The sequence below is a fragment of the Pangasianodon hypophthalmus genome, chromosome 18, assembly GCF_027358585.1.
Source record: "Pangasianodon hypophthalmus isolate fPanHyp1 chromosome 18, fPanHyp1.pri, whole genome shotgun sequence".
Lineage (NCBI taxonomy): Eukaryota > Metazoa > Chordata > Actinopteri > Siluriformes > Pangasiidae > Pangasianodon > Pangasianodon hypophthalmus.
In genome coordinates, this window is record NC_069727.1 from 8,937,346 (window position 1) to 8,951,664 (window position 14,319).

The window sequence follows — 14,319 nt, forward strand, 5'->3', positions numbered from 1 at the left end:
AAGAAATAAAAAAACACATTTGGAGGAAAAGGTAAATAAGAAAAGCAATTGTGATGACATGTACTTCTATTACCTGGTGTTGGGGAGCACTGGACTGAGTGGTGTGATACAGTGTCATCTTCAAGGTCTGGGAAAAGATCCTCAAATTCATGGTCTCCTTTTAATGAGAGAAAAAAAAAAAACGAATGTCATCCAATCAGCCTTTACTTTATTACTTTTTTTTAAAAAATTGTTGTATCCTATTGTATTTATTCATCAATAGGAGTTAACGAAAAAATTAAAAATAAATAATTCTATGGCATATTAACCTTAAACCATATAGTCTTTAATACTAACTGTGCAGAGTAATATTAGCAAGCGTTGTCATTAAAAGTGAGTGCAATTGTGTGCACACAGAGATATTCGAGCGTGGAGCAGTGAATCGAGTGTGTGTACAAGTGCACTTCAATGCTGCGAGCACTGAGACACGTACGCTTGCTTGCCATCACGTTCAAAGTAAAACTCCCAAAATGGCGGAAGTGAAATGATCACAATAAACTTAAATTACAGCTGAACTAAGTACGTAGCTAATACTCATAGAATCACGTTATATGTTTTTATTACTTTTTTATTACATTTTTAATTATTTGCCTATATATTTGTTCCGTTTCCCTGTGAAAAGTCAGTTGGCAAATGTAAATACCTCATGTAGATAACTTCTCAGTACAGACTGTTTACAGAGGAAAGTCAATTAGCAACAAAGGTGCTATTAATCCACACATCTTTCAAATAAGAGAATAATAAATAATAATAATAAAGAATAAAAGCAAATACACCTGGTACTACAGGCATTGTAGTGGGTTTTGGGATAGTTGCTAAAAAGGATTGTGATGGTTTAGAGTTGAAATATTTATATAACATTAATATTTATTAATATGAATAATTTTTGAAGCACTAAATATAATAAACCATTATGCATTTCACTACATCACCCAACAGATCTTCTTTAACAGTAAAGTTTAGTTTATTTACCTTTAATTAACAATGCAATAATTGTAAACTAACATTTGTGTTGGAGTGACAAACATATTAACCCGAGTGGTCTCGGCCATTTTGGAGAATTTTACTTGCAGACGGTGATTAGTGAGGGGAAAACAGGCTCACACTCACTGCTCACAGAACTGAAGTGCACTGTACGCTCGATTTACTGCTCCATGCTTGCAAATACTTTTGTGCTCACACAATTCATGGCACATCGCACTCATTTTTAATGACCACGCTCACTGATACTGCTCTGTGCGCTCCATTAAAAAAGCTGTTTAAATGCCTTAGAAGCTCTCTAAAAAAAACTTTCACAGTATAATTTCACCGAACTAAACTATTAATTGGAATGCACCTAACAATTATAACATGCAGCTGAGTTAGTGGTAGCATGAATTATATTTGCATGTCATGATAATGAAGCGCTTGTAACAAAATAGCCTTTTTTGTTAGGCTCAGGTCATAACATACAGAGATGGGAGTACCCGTGCACTCTCGGCTCCCAGAACTCCGCACACATAACGTAACATGATAGAGAGGAGGAAGGAGACAATAAACAAAAAAAGATAATAAACAAAAGCCATCTAACTAAATTCTAGGGAGCTACCTAACCTAGTTACAAACCAAAAGAAAGAAAATACAGCAACTTCTCTAACTCCTTAACTAAGAACAATATTACAAAGAAAGGGTCCTCCCTCTAATTTTATTTACAGTGATATACAAGATTTGTAGGTTGTTTCAGAGTTTCACCTTACTTCTATATGCGGTTATCGCTACACACACCAGTCAGAAAACAACAGTCAGCTGCGAGATAGACAACACAATCTACCAACCGAAGTGCAAACGAACAGGTCAGGCCTGGCCGGTTCTACTCAAAGGAAGTCTGGGAAACCCAGACTTGGAAATGTTGGATAGCAAATTTGGTACAGAAAAATAAATGTTTACCATAAATGATAATTATATACAAGTAGTGACTTTATAGAGTTCAATAGAAGTGGCTAAAAGAGATGATCCAAAGTGTAGACACCTGGGTTGGAGGCAACACTCTCTTTCCTTCCCACATCATTGCTGCTGTTCTTCCCTTTTTCCCACCCGATCGCGTGTTTCTCACAAGTCAGAAAGGCACAGCACTGAAACGCATACGGCATCTCCATGACCCTATGAATGTGAAGGGAAGCCTGTTAAATATTTGATATTTAAATAAATATATAAATAAATATTTAAATATTTGTAATATTTACAATTGATTTAATAATTAAGACCAAGGTAGATTAGTTGTGTGTGTGTGTGTTCATATGGGTTAAAAGAATATCTGTCAGAATAACGTCAGCACCCCAAAAGACTTTCAATCAGTAGAAATTTCAATAGAAATTATTTAAAGTAGATATGCAAATCACTATGAAGAAAAAAAATGTATCCTTCCACTCTTCCCTTCATTTTATCTTAACAAAACTTCTAAAATGTTCTGTCCAAATGTGCAAAAATGAATAACATTCTAATTTAAGTTGCATACAGTGTGTTGCATAAGTATTTACCCCTCTTAAACGTTCTCACATTTTTTGTAATGTTACAACCTGGAACTGAAATGGACTTAACTGGGATTTTTACCTTAGATTTACAAACTATATCTAACATTTGAAGAGGAAAAATCTTTTATTGTGACACTAAGATTAGTGCTGCGTTCAAGGCGAAGTTGCAACTTGTAATTTCCTTACATTTACATTTATGGCATTTGGCAGACGTCCTTATCCAGAACGACTTACAATTATCTCATTTATACAACTGAGCAGTTGAGGGCCTTGCTCAAGGTCCCAGCAGTGACAGCTTGGCAGTGCTGGGATTTGAACTCTCAACCTTCCGAGCAGGACTCCAAGGTCTTAACCACTGAGCTACCACTAATTTCCTGCCTACAAATGATAAAAACCACTGAAAAGACCCCTTCAACTTGTTAACTAGGGATAGTCTTTTTAACTACCAGTTCCTTTCCCGTTTATAGACTGATGTCAAATCAACATGGCCGCTCACATTGTGAACAGTGTAATGTCACATTAGATGGAGGCCATTGGTGAATAGTGAGGCCATTTTCATGCTGTTTGTTTAGGTAAGGTCAACTCTGGGGTCTTCCAAACCCAGTTTAGGTGTTTCACAGCAAGGGGAGTGAATACTTATGCAGTCACAATTGTTACAATTGTTTTTTTAAATTTGTAAATAACTTCACTAATGTAATCTAATCCCCCCTTGTGTAGATTCATTATATAATATCCCAGTTGCAGCAAGGCATTGTATATATATACATTTGAAAAAGACAGAAGAAACCTGAAGATACAAGACAAAAGCCTATGTATATTCATTTGACATGTTTTTACCTTAGTCTGGGGAATCTCTCCACTGGAATTAACTCTTGGAGGTCTACATTACCAGCCAGTTTCAGGTGAGTCAACAAATGCATCTCAACCACAGGTAAAGATGAGAGGTGATTGGAAGTCAGGTCACTGTGAAGAAGTGAAGTTATCCAAATACACCATTTTACACTGGTCAATAGCACTATATTTATCCAAATGAAGGTTTGTGTGTATATAGTCAGTATCAGAATTATTGGCACCAATTATTGGTAAAGAGTTGGTTTAAAAAAATACATAATAATAAAAAATTAACAACTCCACATTTTTAACAAATCCACATGTCAGAATTATAGAAATTCTTATGAACAAAAAGTTGAGTCTGAGTATTCATCTCATCTCAACTCAAGTGGTAATCCATGAATTTCTGGAGTTTTAACTGGTGTATTTAGAGAATATACAAATGAAACAAGACAAATTGTGTTGACTGTCTCAAGTCAGACAATAGGTATAAAAAAATGCCGGAAATGCCCATATCTAATGTTAGGGCAATAATTAAGGAGTTTAAAACAACCAAAATTGTAATGAACCAATTGGAAAGTATGCAGTTGTATTTTGCCCCCAGCACACATTGAGGCAAAAACTTCTTGAAGGATCACATTGGAGATTTGAGGAAAATGTTTGCCATGCTTGGTGTCACCCTGTGAGTTCACTAGACACAACTGGAACTTTGCCTGGAACTGGATTCTATGGTCAGATGAGACAAAACAAGTTGAACTTGATGCCAAAAGTGTGGCTAGAGATGCATCTGCTGCCAGCAAGTCTAGTCCTTCTTGTTACTAATTTGTATGCCTGAAATGCCTTTAAAATATACTTCAAACATGAAGGAAGCTACTTAAAAACTATTTCAGACATTTGACCTTGCTGTGGCTTTGACCCTGTTTGAATCAATTCCAAAATATAATCAGTTCATCTGCTGGTTACAGTGATAATTCCATATAAATCCTACAAACAATCCCACTCATTCTTGAGATATCACGCTAACTAGAATCTTGAATAGGCGCACAGACAGACGCACAGACAGACAAAACATAATGCCTCCACCACCTGGTGACAGAGGCATAAATAGAGTATTTTGGCAACAAACACTCAAGGTGAGCTTGGTGAAAAAACAAGAAAGACTCTACAGAAAGTAACTTAATCTCCACTGTTCAGTTTGGTGGAGGATCTGTGATGTTCCTGTCATTCTTCCAAAAGCCAAGAGAACCTTGTTAGGATACATGGCATTATTGACTCCATGAAGTACATGGAAATTCTCGATGAAAATCTGGCTGTGTCTGCCAAGAAGCTACAACTGGGTCATGATTGGATCTTCCAGCAGGACTATGATCCAAATCTACACAAAAATGTTTCATTGACCACAGACTCAAGCTTTTGACATGTCCCTTAATCTAAAACACCATTGATAACCTGTGGAAAGATCTGAACAGGAGAGTCTACAAGAGTTAACCTGGAGGATCTGGAAATATTCCATGCTCTGTATTCTCCAATCTCATCAAGCATTATAGAAGACTCCATGCTGTTATGGTGGCAAAGGAAGGTTCCACAAAGTAGTAGCACAAATGTGGTTTCTTAAAATATGTTTTTTTTAAATTATTTTCTTAGAATACATTCACTTCAATTAAAGGCTAAATTTCTCTCATATTTTCAGGGTGATATTATCCAAATTAACCACAGACATTTTTTTGCCACTGAGGGTGCCAATCATTTTGGAGCTGGCTGTATACTTAATGTTAGTACTTAAATTGTGTTCATGACTCAATATGCTGTAAGCTGTTGGCCATGGTACATAATAAAGGTTTGTGTGTATGTATGTGTGTGGCTGTTAAATACTGGAACTCACAGTTTGGTGAGAGCTGGCAGCTCAGAGAAGGAGAGTGGATCCACAGAGCACAGCTTATTCCAGGCCAGGCCACTACAATGAGAAATTAACAAATTTTGAAAAATTCCATTGATGGATGCTTATGTAGGATTCTTCCACTTGCTGATGATACAGGCTGTAGACTTCATGACATTCTGAACTGTTACTTCATAGAGTTTTTCTACCCTTTTTTAATTCTTCAGAAAGTAGACAGGGAATTCAAAGGGTTTATCGATGCTTCATTCATACCACTTGTTACCACTATGGCTCAAACTACCCAACTCTTCTCACATTTCACTTCATGTACAACCCATACCCAAGGACATATAGTCATATAATTATACAGGATACTGTGTGTATTCCATATTGCTTTCTACAAGACATAATCCTCCCATAGCAACAATATTCCTCCAACCTTCTTACACCTGCATTTAGCAAAAATAATTTCACTTACTGAGGCCCTGTTCAGGAGTCAAGCTTAAGGCCTTAACATTAAAGGATCTCAAAAATGAATTAAAACCAATTCATATTCATAATATTCTACAGAACATACACCATTTCTGTCATAACCATCACTCATAGCATCATTCTGCTGACTGAGTTGTCATCTTTTGTTAGATTGCAGCTGGCTGTTTAGACTTTTTATATGATGAATGTGTATGTGCAGCGAGCATGACGACATACATGACATGAGCACTAAAGCCACTCATACTCACAGGGACTTGAGTAAAGGCAAACCTCGAAATGTGTCTGCTCGCAGCTCATGGATCTGGTTATGATGGAGATCACTAGTCAGTAAAGACAAGCATGAGTTATTGTTATATTGTTATATAATTGCTCGTCGTATCAGCTGGCTGATGTCCAGTTTCATTCATAACTCACATCTTTTGAATCTTTTTGCAGCCTTGGAGACTGGGCAGGGATTGGATTAGGTTGTATGAAAGATCTCTAGAAAGAAAACACATCTGTAGGTTAAGGTTGGGTCATGGATACACTTATTCAACAAATCTCATCACTTGCCTCATCGATGGATATTTCTTAAAATTTAACAAAGAAGTAGACATATTCTGTACTGTGTAGTGGCCTATGAAGAGTGGATAAGACTTAAGAGCACTCACAGCATCTGCAGGTTGGGAAGCTGCTCACACACTGTGCTAGGTAGCGATGTGATTCTCGCACCTGTGATAGCACTGAACACAGAGACAACCACTGCAATTAATTTAAATATTTTCAGACTACTGTAGTTTTTATGTGCAGGTCATGAAGCAAATTGGAAACCAAATGGAGCCAAATAATTTGTGCTTTTACAGTTTTGCTAGAGAATCAGACAGGGTATGGATATATGTACAGTTGGTCCAGAAAGTATTTAGCCCCCTTCAGTTTTTTCATGCTTTATTGTGTTATAGATTTAATAAAAATTGATTATATTTACTTTTTTGACCTACACACAATAATCCATAATGACAATGAGAAAATATTTGCAAATTTATTAAAGATCAAAAACTCATATCTTTCATTTAGTAAGCATAACCCTATATTCAGTACTTTGCAGAAACACCTTTGGCAGCAATTACAGCTTCAGGTCCTTCTTGGGTAAGTCTGTACAAGCTCCACACACCTGGATTTGGGCAGTTTCTCCCATTCTTCCTGCCAGATCCTCTCAAGCTCAATCAGACTGGATAGGGAGTGTCTGTGACCTGCCATCTTCAGGTCTCTACATAGATGTTTTATGGGGTTAAAGTCTACACTTTTTCTGGGCCACTCAAGCACATTCAGAGACTTGTACTATGCTTTGGGTCATGGTCATGCTGAAAGGTGAACCTTCGCCTCAGACCCAGATCGTGTTCGCTCTGGAACAGGTTTTCTTCAAGGACCTCTCAATATTTGGAAAATTCATCCTTCCATCAATTCCGACCAGTCTACCCATTCCTGCTGAGAAGCACCCTCATGTTATGATGCTGCCACCACTATGCTTCACCGTAGGGATGGTGTTACCCAGCTGATGAGCAGTACCTAGTTTTCTACAGATGCAGTGCTTAGAGTTCAACTTAAAAAGTTCAATCTCATTCTCACGCACCTTTTAGGTGCATGCCATATGCCTTTTACTCAGAACTAGCTTCCCTCTACCCAGTCGGCCCTAAAGGCCTGATTAATGGAGTATTTCTGAGATGGTTGACCTTCAGGCAGGTTTTCCCATGTCTGCGGAGGACTTTTGAAGCATTCAAATATCTCAAATATATCAAATAACATCTGCATGCATGATACATGATTGGCTAGTGGGATTCAAGCTAATGTTTCTGGATGATAGGACAAACGCTGCGCCACTCAGTAGGTAAATTTTAATCCATTTCAAAACTGAAGCAGTCTGAATACTTTTCGAACCCACTGTATATGTTCCTTCATCTTCAGTAACCGCTTTATCTTGGTCAGGTTTGCAGTGAATCTGGAGTCTATCCCAGGAACACTGGACGCGAGGCAGAAATGGGCAATTTAGAGTAGCCAATTCATCTACCGGCATGTTTTTGTGAGATGGGAGGAAACCCCAAAGACACTGGAAGACCATGCAAAATATATATACAGTAGTTATTATATATAGTTAAACAATCCTTTTTTTATTGTATTGAAAAACAAATAAACTGAACACATTGTGCACAATAACTGAATATTATTATCTATTTCCAGTGTATTTGCTCAGTTAGTAATTCCAGTATTTTGCGGTAATGCAGAAAAGGTACTACAGTAAACTGTGTATTTGAGGACATGGTTTCAGAGGACAGCGGGAACTCACAGCCTCTCCAGACTATGTGTGCCTGTGAGATCTGGGAACTGCGTGATATCTGCTGCTCCATTTAAAGACCTAAACACAACAGGGAAAAAAATGTATGTAACACTCTCATTGTGGTCAAAGTTGGTGCTGTAATTTAATCATGAAGACAATAAAATGTGATGGTTCATTGATCCAAATTGTAGCTTGGCTCACAGCGTTCTGAGCTCTGGCAAGTGCTGGAAAGCAGACTGACCAACAAATTGAATGGGGTTGTCATAGAAGAATCTGTCAGAAAGAAAAAACCCAACATATTAATAAACTGTGCCTTGATTCTTCTTTCAAAAACAACAAAAAAGAGAACAAAAATAAACTGAATAGTGAAGAAAATCTCAAACTTATAGTGAAAAAAACAGAAACAATCATTTGCTTTATGTAGTTTAATGAATGATAGAAAAATTGGGATGGCAAGTTGATACTTCTTGAGTGAATCCCAGAATTATGAAAGTTCTCTAAATTATCAGAAAATAACAGCAATTATAGCGTTCCCAGAAATGTTACGCAATTGTAAAAATAGCCCTTTGATATTTAAAACATCTGTGCATGTTAATTACCCCATGTATGAATCTGAATGTATGTACCCCGTGCATGTATTTTCAAATGGTTTTTAAAATAGCCTAAAAATAGGTCATTAAAAATAAATAAAAACTAGCTCATATTTGTCACAGGTACACAAGACTTGATTTAAATCATCATATTCTCACTTATCTATCAAAAAATAACACTTACTAATAACTAATACTACTACTACTAACTAATACTTATAGTAATTACACTTACTAATAGTTTAATCACATTGGTACTGATAATTGAACACATATAGAGACCTACATTGTTAAGAGAGAGGGGTTTCCAATGAAGGCGTGCTCAGGGATGGACTTGATCTTGTTGTTGTGAAAGCCCCTGCAAAGAAAAAAGTAGACACATAGCCATGAACTGGTGAAAATAAAGGTACAGATAGTATGGGGAAAGAGACACTGTGTATACTTACAACTCCTTTAAAGTCTTTAAGGTTCTGATAGCGATGGGAAACTCCTCCAGACTGTTGTAGTTCAAATCCCTGTCAATACAAGACATTTAAATCACAGTATTATGAGGAAAGTTAATTTGTCCTTCTGTTCACATTAATACATGTAAAAAAAAAAAAAAAAAAGTAAAAAGTTTTAGTACTTATTATTATTTATTTCTTATTACTTAGATTTTTTTCTCATCTTCACAACTGTAATGCATTTCTCACAGGATCTTCAACCAAAACTGGATAACTGGAGATTGGAAAAAGACAAGACAATGTTTTTCCAGTCCTCAACTGTCCAATTTCGGTGAGTCTGTGCCCATTGTAGCCTCAGATTCCTGTTCTTGGCTGACAGGAGTGGAACTGGATGTGAGCTTCTGCTGTTGTATTCCATCTGCCTCAAGATTCAGCATGTTGTGCATTCTGAGATGCTTTTCTGCTCACCATGATTGTAAAGAGTGGTTATTTGAGTTACCATAGACTTCCTGTGAGCTCAAACCAGTTCTCCTCTGACCTCTCTCATCAACAAGGTGTTGTTCCCTTACAGAATTCCTGCTCACTGGATGTTTATCCTTTTTCAAACCATTCTGTGTAAACTCTAGAGACTGTTGCATATGAAAATCCTAGGAGAAATACTCAAACCAGCCCATCTGATACCAACAACCATGCCATGGTCTATTCTGATGTTTGAACATTAAGTGAAACTTAAATGCACTGCAATTAAATACAGCACTGCAACTCACATCATGAGGACACTCGTATACTGATACTCACCATGTAGCACTTAAAGGTCTGTGATGGACCTGGTCTGTTGTAAGTGTAGTAACTGTTTTAATATAAGGAACTATTACTAGAAGCGGAATATCATATAGTCTGCACAGAAATACAAACAGTGAAACATCCCAGTGCTGTTATATGCCACAATGTTAAGAGCCTTGACTCGCCCTGAGAGGGGGTATTTGTGACAATCATGTGTTTATATGTTTTGTTATTTATTCAGGATCTAATCCAAATTATAAGTGATTCAGCATCATCAACCTATATGTGCTGAAAAAAGACATAAAACAACACATCTGTTTGAAATGGGAGTATGGGACTGAATACTAACTGAAAGAGTATATTAATATACTTGCCTTTTTTAGTCATACAGCAAAACTTTGTATTAAGTATAATTTGCCTGGAATGTGCAAAACATTTTTCTACACTACCCCCCCTTCCTAATGCACACACAATTCTGGGTTTGCAAGTAAAATATTCCCTGAGAGGGCAACTAAAGACCTTCTCTATTGAGCTAAAACTCCTTATCTTCTTTATCTGAAAATAAGAAACTAGGAAGGTAAAAGCGGGATGGACGGAGAATAGAGAGGGAAACGGAATGGCACTTTTACTGAATGTTAATGAGAGGTCAACTCACAAAGTCTCCAGGCTCTGTAGCCCATCAAAGCTCTGTTTTCCCAGGGACAGCACTCTGTTGTTATTGAGATGCCTGTAGTGAGACAGCAAAGAGAACAGTTAGATACACCCACCCCTCTCCGCCTAGTGAGCTGAAAGCTGACTGGAACAAAAAAAAGGAGTAAAAGACAAAAAAAGCAACAAAGACCAGCAGTTTTTTCTACACATCCTTTCATTGTGTCCAATGTCACTCTAGACTAAAAAATATTCTCACTCTAGACTATAAATATACCCTGAGCTTTATTCATTTTAGCATGACTGTAAAACAAAACATGATGATCAAAGGGAAGGAGTGTTTTATATTATAAACAGCTTCTTTGATGGAGCATTCTCCAAGCCTATTAACCAGCTCCATAACCGAAATTACACTAGCACCGCAATTATAGAATAAAAATAAGAATGGAATAAAGTATGTGTTGTGGAAACAAATTCATTTCTGTTATCACTTCTGTTATGTTGTAGCAGCTATAAACAGTCATTCCCTCACCATCCTCTTTATTTCTCTCTCTTCAAGTTAAACAGACAAAATAATTACAGCTTATCAAGTTACAGAGAAACATACTGACCATTACAAAGCACTGATATTGGAGACTCCTTCCATAAATGTTACACAAATGCCTCCTTACAAAAAATTAACCATATTAAGGATTAGACGTTTATCTTCTTTGAATAACAGCACATTTTTTATGTTAGCATCCAAGATTCAATCCCTGAAAATTAGCTGTTACTATAGAAACCATAACATGTTAGATTGAAATCTATCAGTAAATTAGTAAATTATTCCATTAAAGGAAGATGAAGCAGCCATTTTTAACTGCTGGATTTTAACTGCTGAGCTTGCATGCAATGGGTCAAGGGTGTTTTTCTTCTTTTTCTGTGTTTTTGTTGCTATATACAGTGAAGAAACAAGAATTTAGAACGCACTTACAGAACCACCAGATTTGAAAGATTGGCAAATGCTCGGTCCGGGATGTGGGTGATCTTGTTGAGGGCGAAGGTCATAGCCTGCAGGGAGGAGAGGGTACGCAGGGCATCAACAGGTACCTCTGTCAGAGCGTTGTCATCCAGCCACAAGTGGCGCAAAGAGGACAGTCCATCAAAACAGCCTTGTGGCACTCTCGAGATGTGGTTTGCATCTAATCGTCTGGTGGAAAAGATGACAGTAAATTTGACTGGTTGGGTGTGAAAATATCAGGTTCATAATTTATTTGTTTAATATGAAGTCAAAGTGATATGGCTGTGTTTGTGGGTGGCTTTAATGGAGTATGATGGGATAGAGAGGACCTTAGACACACACGTTATTTAGCATCATTATATTTATACCGTGATTTGAAATAAATAAATTAACTGAGATTTTTTAAAGGATGGAACAATGGTTCAGGAAACACAGCAACCTCACAGCTCCAAGGTCCCCAGTTCCATCCTGAGCTCATGTTACTGTCTATGTGGAGTTTCTCTGCATGTTCTCCCTATAGGTTTCCTCCAGGTTCTCCAGTCTCCTCCCATCTCCCAAAAACATGCCAATAGGTGGATTGGCTACATTGAATTGCTCCTAGCTATTTTATTTGTGTGTGCATGGTGACCAGCCATGGACTGACGTCCCATCCAGTGCGTATTCCCACCTCACTAGCAGGATAGGCTCCGGATCCAACGTGACCCTGACTAGATTAAAGGGCTTACTGAAGATGAACGAATGAATGAAGCTTTCTAAATAAACAATTTTGAGTGTATAATAGTGGAAAAAAACATTGCCAAGAATAACTGTAATATCCTCACCTTGCTAAGTCTTGCCACCGTATAGTTTGTAATGGCAAGCCTTTGTGCTGCTCTTCACCTGTCTATCACCTATGCACATGTTCCTGCATTGCTCTTCATTCACATTGTAAGTGACAATTTTATTGTGAGTGTGAGTGAGTGTGTGAAAGTGTACCCAGGTGCCTCAGTTCTTGATGACTAAACATTGCTACTTTCCTAGATGCCACCTTCCATTAACCCTGGTAAAGTTGAAGTAGAAGTTGAAGTCTGAGATTTAAAACCTGGTTTAGTTCACATAAACCTGCCAATGAGCAGGTCAACTTCACAGAGTAAGCTGCCATAGTAACTCGCTCTTTGAACTTGGTTCCTGGAACAAAAAACTCCAGATTTTCCTGAATTTTGTGGTAGTAGTAGTACCCTGTGGTTGCTCAGCTTTAGATGTTGATAATGTCATTGATAATACGTCTAACCTTTATGTAAGATAACAGATATCCTCTGCTCTACGACAGTGCCAACTTCTCTGCCCTGTATGATTTGTGGTGGTGTTGGAGGCTCCGAAACATTTTAGGGGCCTCAGCCTTCTTACTGAAACTAAAATAAGCCTAGGCTTAAAACTATGTTAAATCCTTTGACTATCACTGAATTAATTTAAATTCTATTTTGGAAACCCAGACTTTTAAATGTGTTGAATTCAGGCAAAATTTTACTACTGAACTACTGAACATTAGTTTAGGCCGTATAGTCTAGTAAACACTGAGGTCCGTATACAGAGTTGGCAACTTAAGTCCAAAGGTTACATCAATATTTACACAGGTAAACTGGTATGTATTCAGACTTCATGTGCACAGGTAATTAAATCAGTTTTCTGAGATCCCCATCCAGATTATGCGAATCACCTCCATGTAGTTCACGCCAGATTTTTCAAGTAGAGTCAGAGACAGGGTTTTTCAATAGTGTTTAGACCATGGCCTTTAGACACAAGAAAATGTCATCAAACCTGAAAAAAATCAAAGTAAGAAAATGCGAGCTGATAAGAAAATACCATTTTTTTTCCTTTGCTGTCAACTGTAATATGATGTAACAAGAGACAATTTAACAATGATATGTGAATGAAAAGATGGCATGCATTGAAATAAACATCTAATAGGAGTCTAGTTTTGTATAAATTGTCAATATATTGCTGCATGAATAGTCTTAAATTTAATTATCTGCAAATGACTGCAAATTTGGTTTAATTTAAGAAAATGGTTTCCAAACTCATAATTCGGCAGCTTATAAATTAGCACTTGATTCAGCACATCTGATTATTTTGCATTTATTTATTTATTTTTTATTTCTGTGCACAAAAGGTAATGAAGCCACGAGACACTAAATCAAAGTCCTCAAACTATAATGTGTGCACAGGATATTAATTAATATCACACTTTTAAATATGCCGACAGTTGGAAGTTTAAGCTGACCAAGCACTCGCCTGCTGCATTTACAGCTCACTTTAAGTGTTGCTCATAATTTTATCTATAAAAATTCAATCCTTCTCATAGGTTTCTCTGATTAAGATGCTGATTAAGACATGAAAATATTGACTGATTAATTAATTGATTGAGTCATATTTATTTATTTAATATTAGCCTTGAATGGCATGGATTAGTTTTTTAGTTTATTTACAATTCCCAAAGCACTGATTTCAGTGTAACATATTGTCAAACAGTGGTGCTGGACTTTGAGCTAATGTCGTGCAAGAAAAACGGACTTCAAGTTCAAGTTCAAGCTCAGAATTGGGCTTAACTGAGACACGCCTTTGTTTTACTCAAACTTCACCCCTTGTGCGTGACTCTCACCTAAATTCTGAATAGTGCTTATGTCTGAAAGTTGAATACCAGTGTGCACTTTTCTGGCAATAAATCCTCACTGTGTGTGTATCTCATCTCTGAATATGGCCCTGAATAAATAAATTAGGTTTCATACAACTTTATACTCTCATACTCACTTGCTCATT

General features: G+C 37.0%; 1 protein-coding gene across 3 annotated transcripts in view; it reads right to left on the minus strand.

Annotated features, from left to right (window-relative positions):
* The window catches only part of LOC113532419 (leucine-rich repeat-containing G-protein coupled receptor 5), a 31,854-nt gene that overhangs the window by 2,787 nt on the left and 14,748 nt on the right, over nucleotides 1-14,319 (minus strand). For all 3 annotated transcript variants that reach the window (XM_034313394.2, XM_034313395.2, XM_026923839.3), the window contains 13 exons: nucleotides 11,497-11,712; nucleotides 10,531-10,602; nucleotides 9,096-9,164; nucleotides 8,936-9,007; nucleotides 8,261-8,332; nucleotides 8,069-8,137; nucleotides 6,399-6,470; nucleotides 6,163-6,228; nucleotides 5,997-6,068; nucleotides 5,263-5,334; nucleotides 3,387-3,512; nucleotides 2,048-2,178; nucleotides 74-157 (listed from right to left, as the gene is read on the minus strand). In XM_034313394.2, coding sequence (XP_034169285.1) covers nucleotides 74-157; nucleotides 2,048-2,178; nucleotides 3,387-3,512; nucleotides 5,263-5,334; nucleotides 5,997-6,068; nucleotides 6,163-6,228; nucleotides 6,399-6,470; nucleotides 8,069-8,137; nucleotides 8,261-8,332; nucleotides 8,936-9,007; nucleotides 9,096-9,164; nucleotides 10,531-10,602; nucleotides 11,497-11,712 — 1,193 coding nt within the window. The remainder of the gene's footprint in view (nucleotides 1-73; nucleotides 158-2,047; nucleotides 2,179-3,386; nucleotides 3,513-5,262; nucleotides 5,335-5,996; nucleotides 6,069-6,162; nucleotides 6,229-6,398; nucleotides 6,471-8,068; nucleotides 8,138-8,260; nucleotides 8,333-8,935; nucleotides 9,008-9,095; nucleotides 9,165-10,530; nucleotides 10,603-11,496; nucleotides 11,713-14,319) is intronic.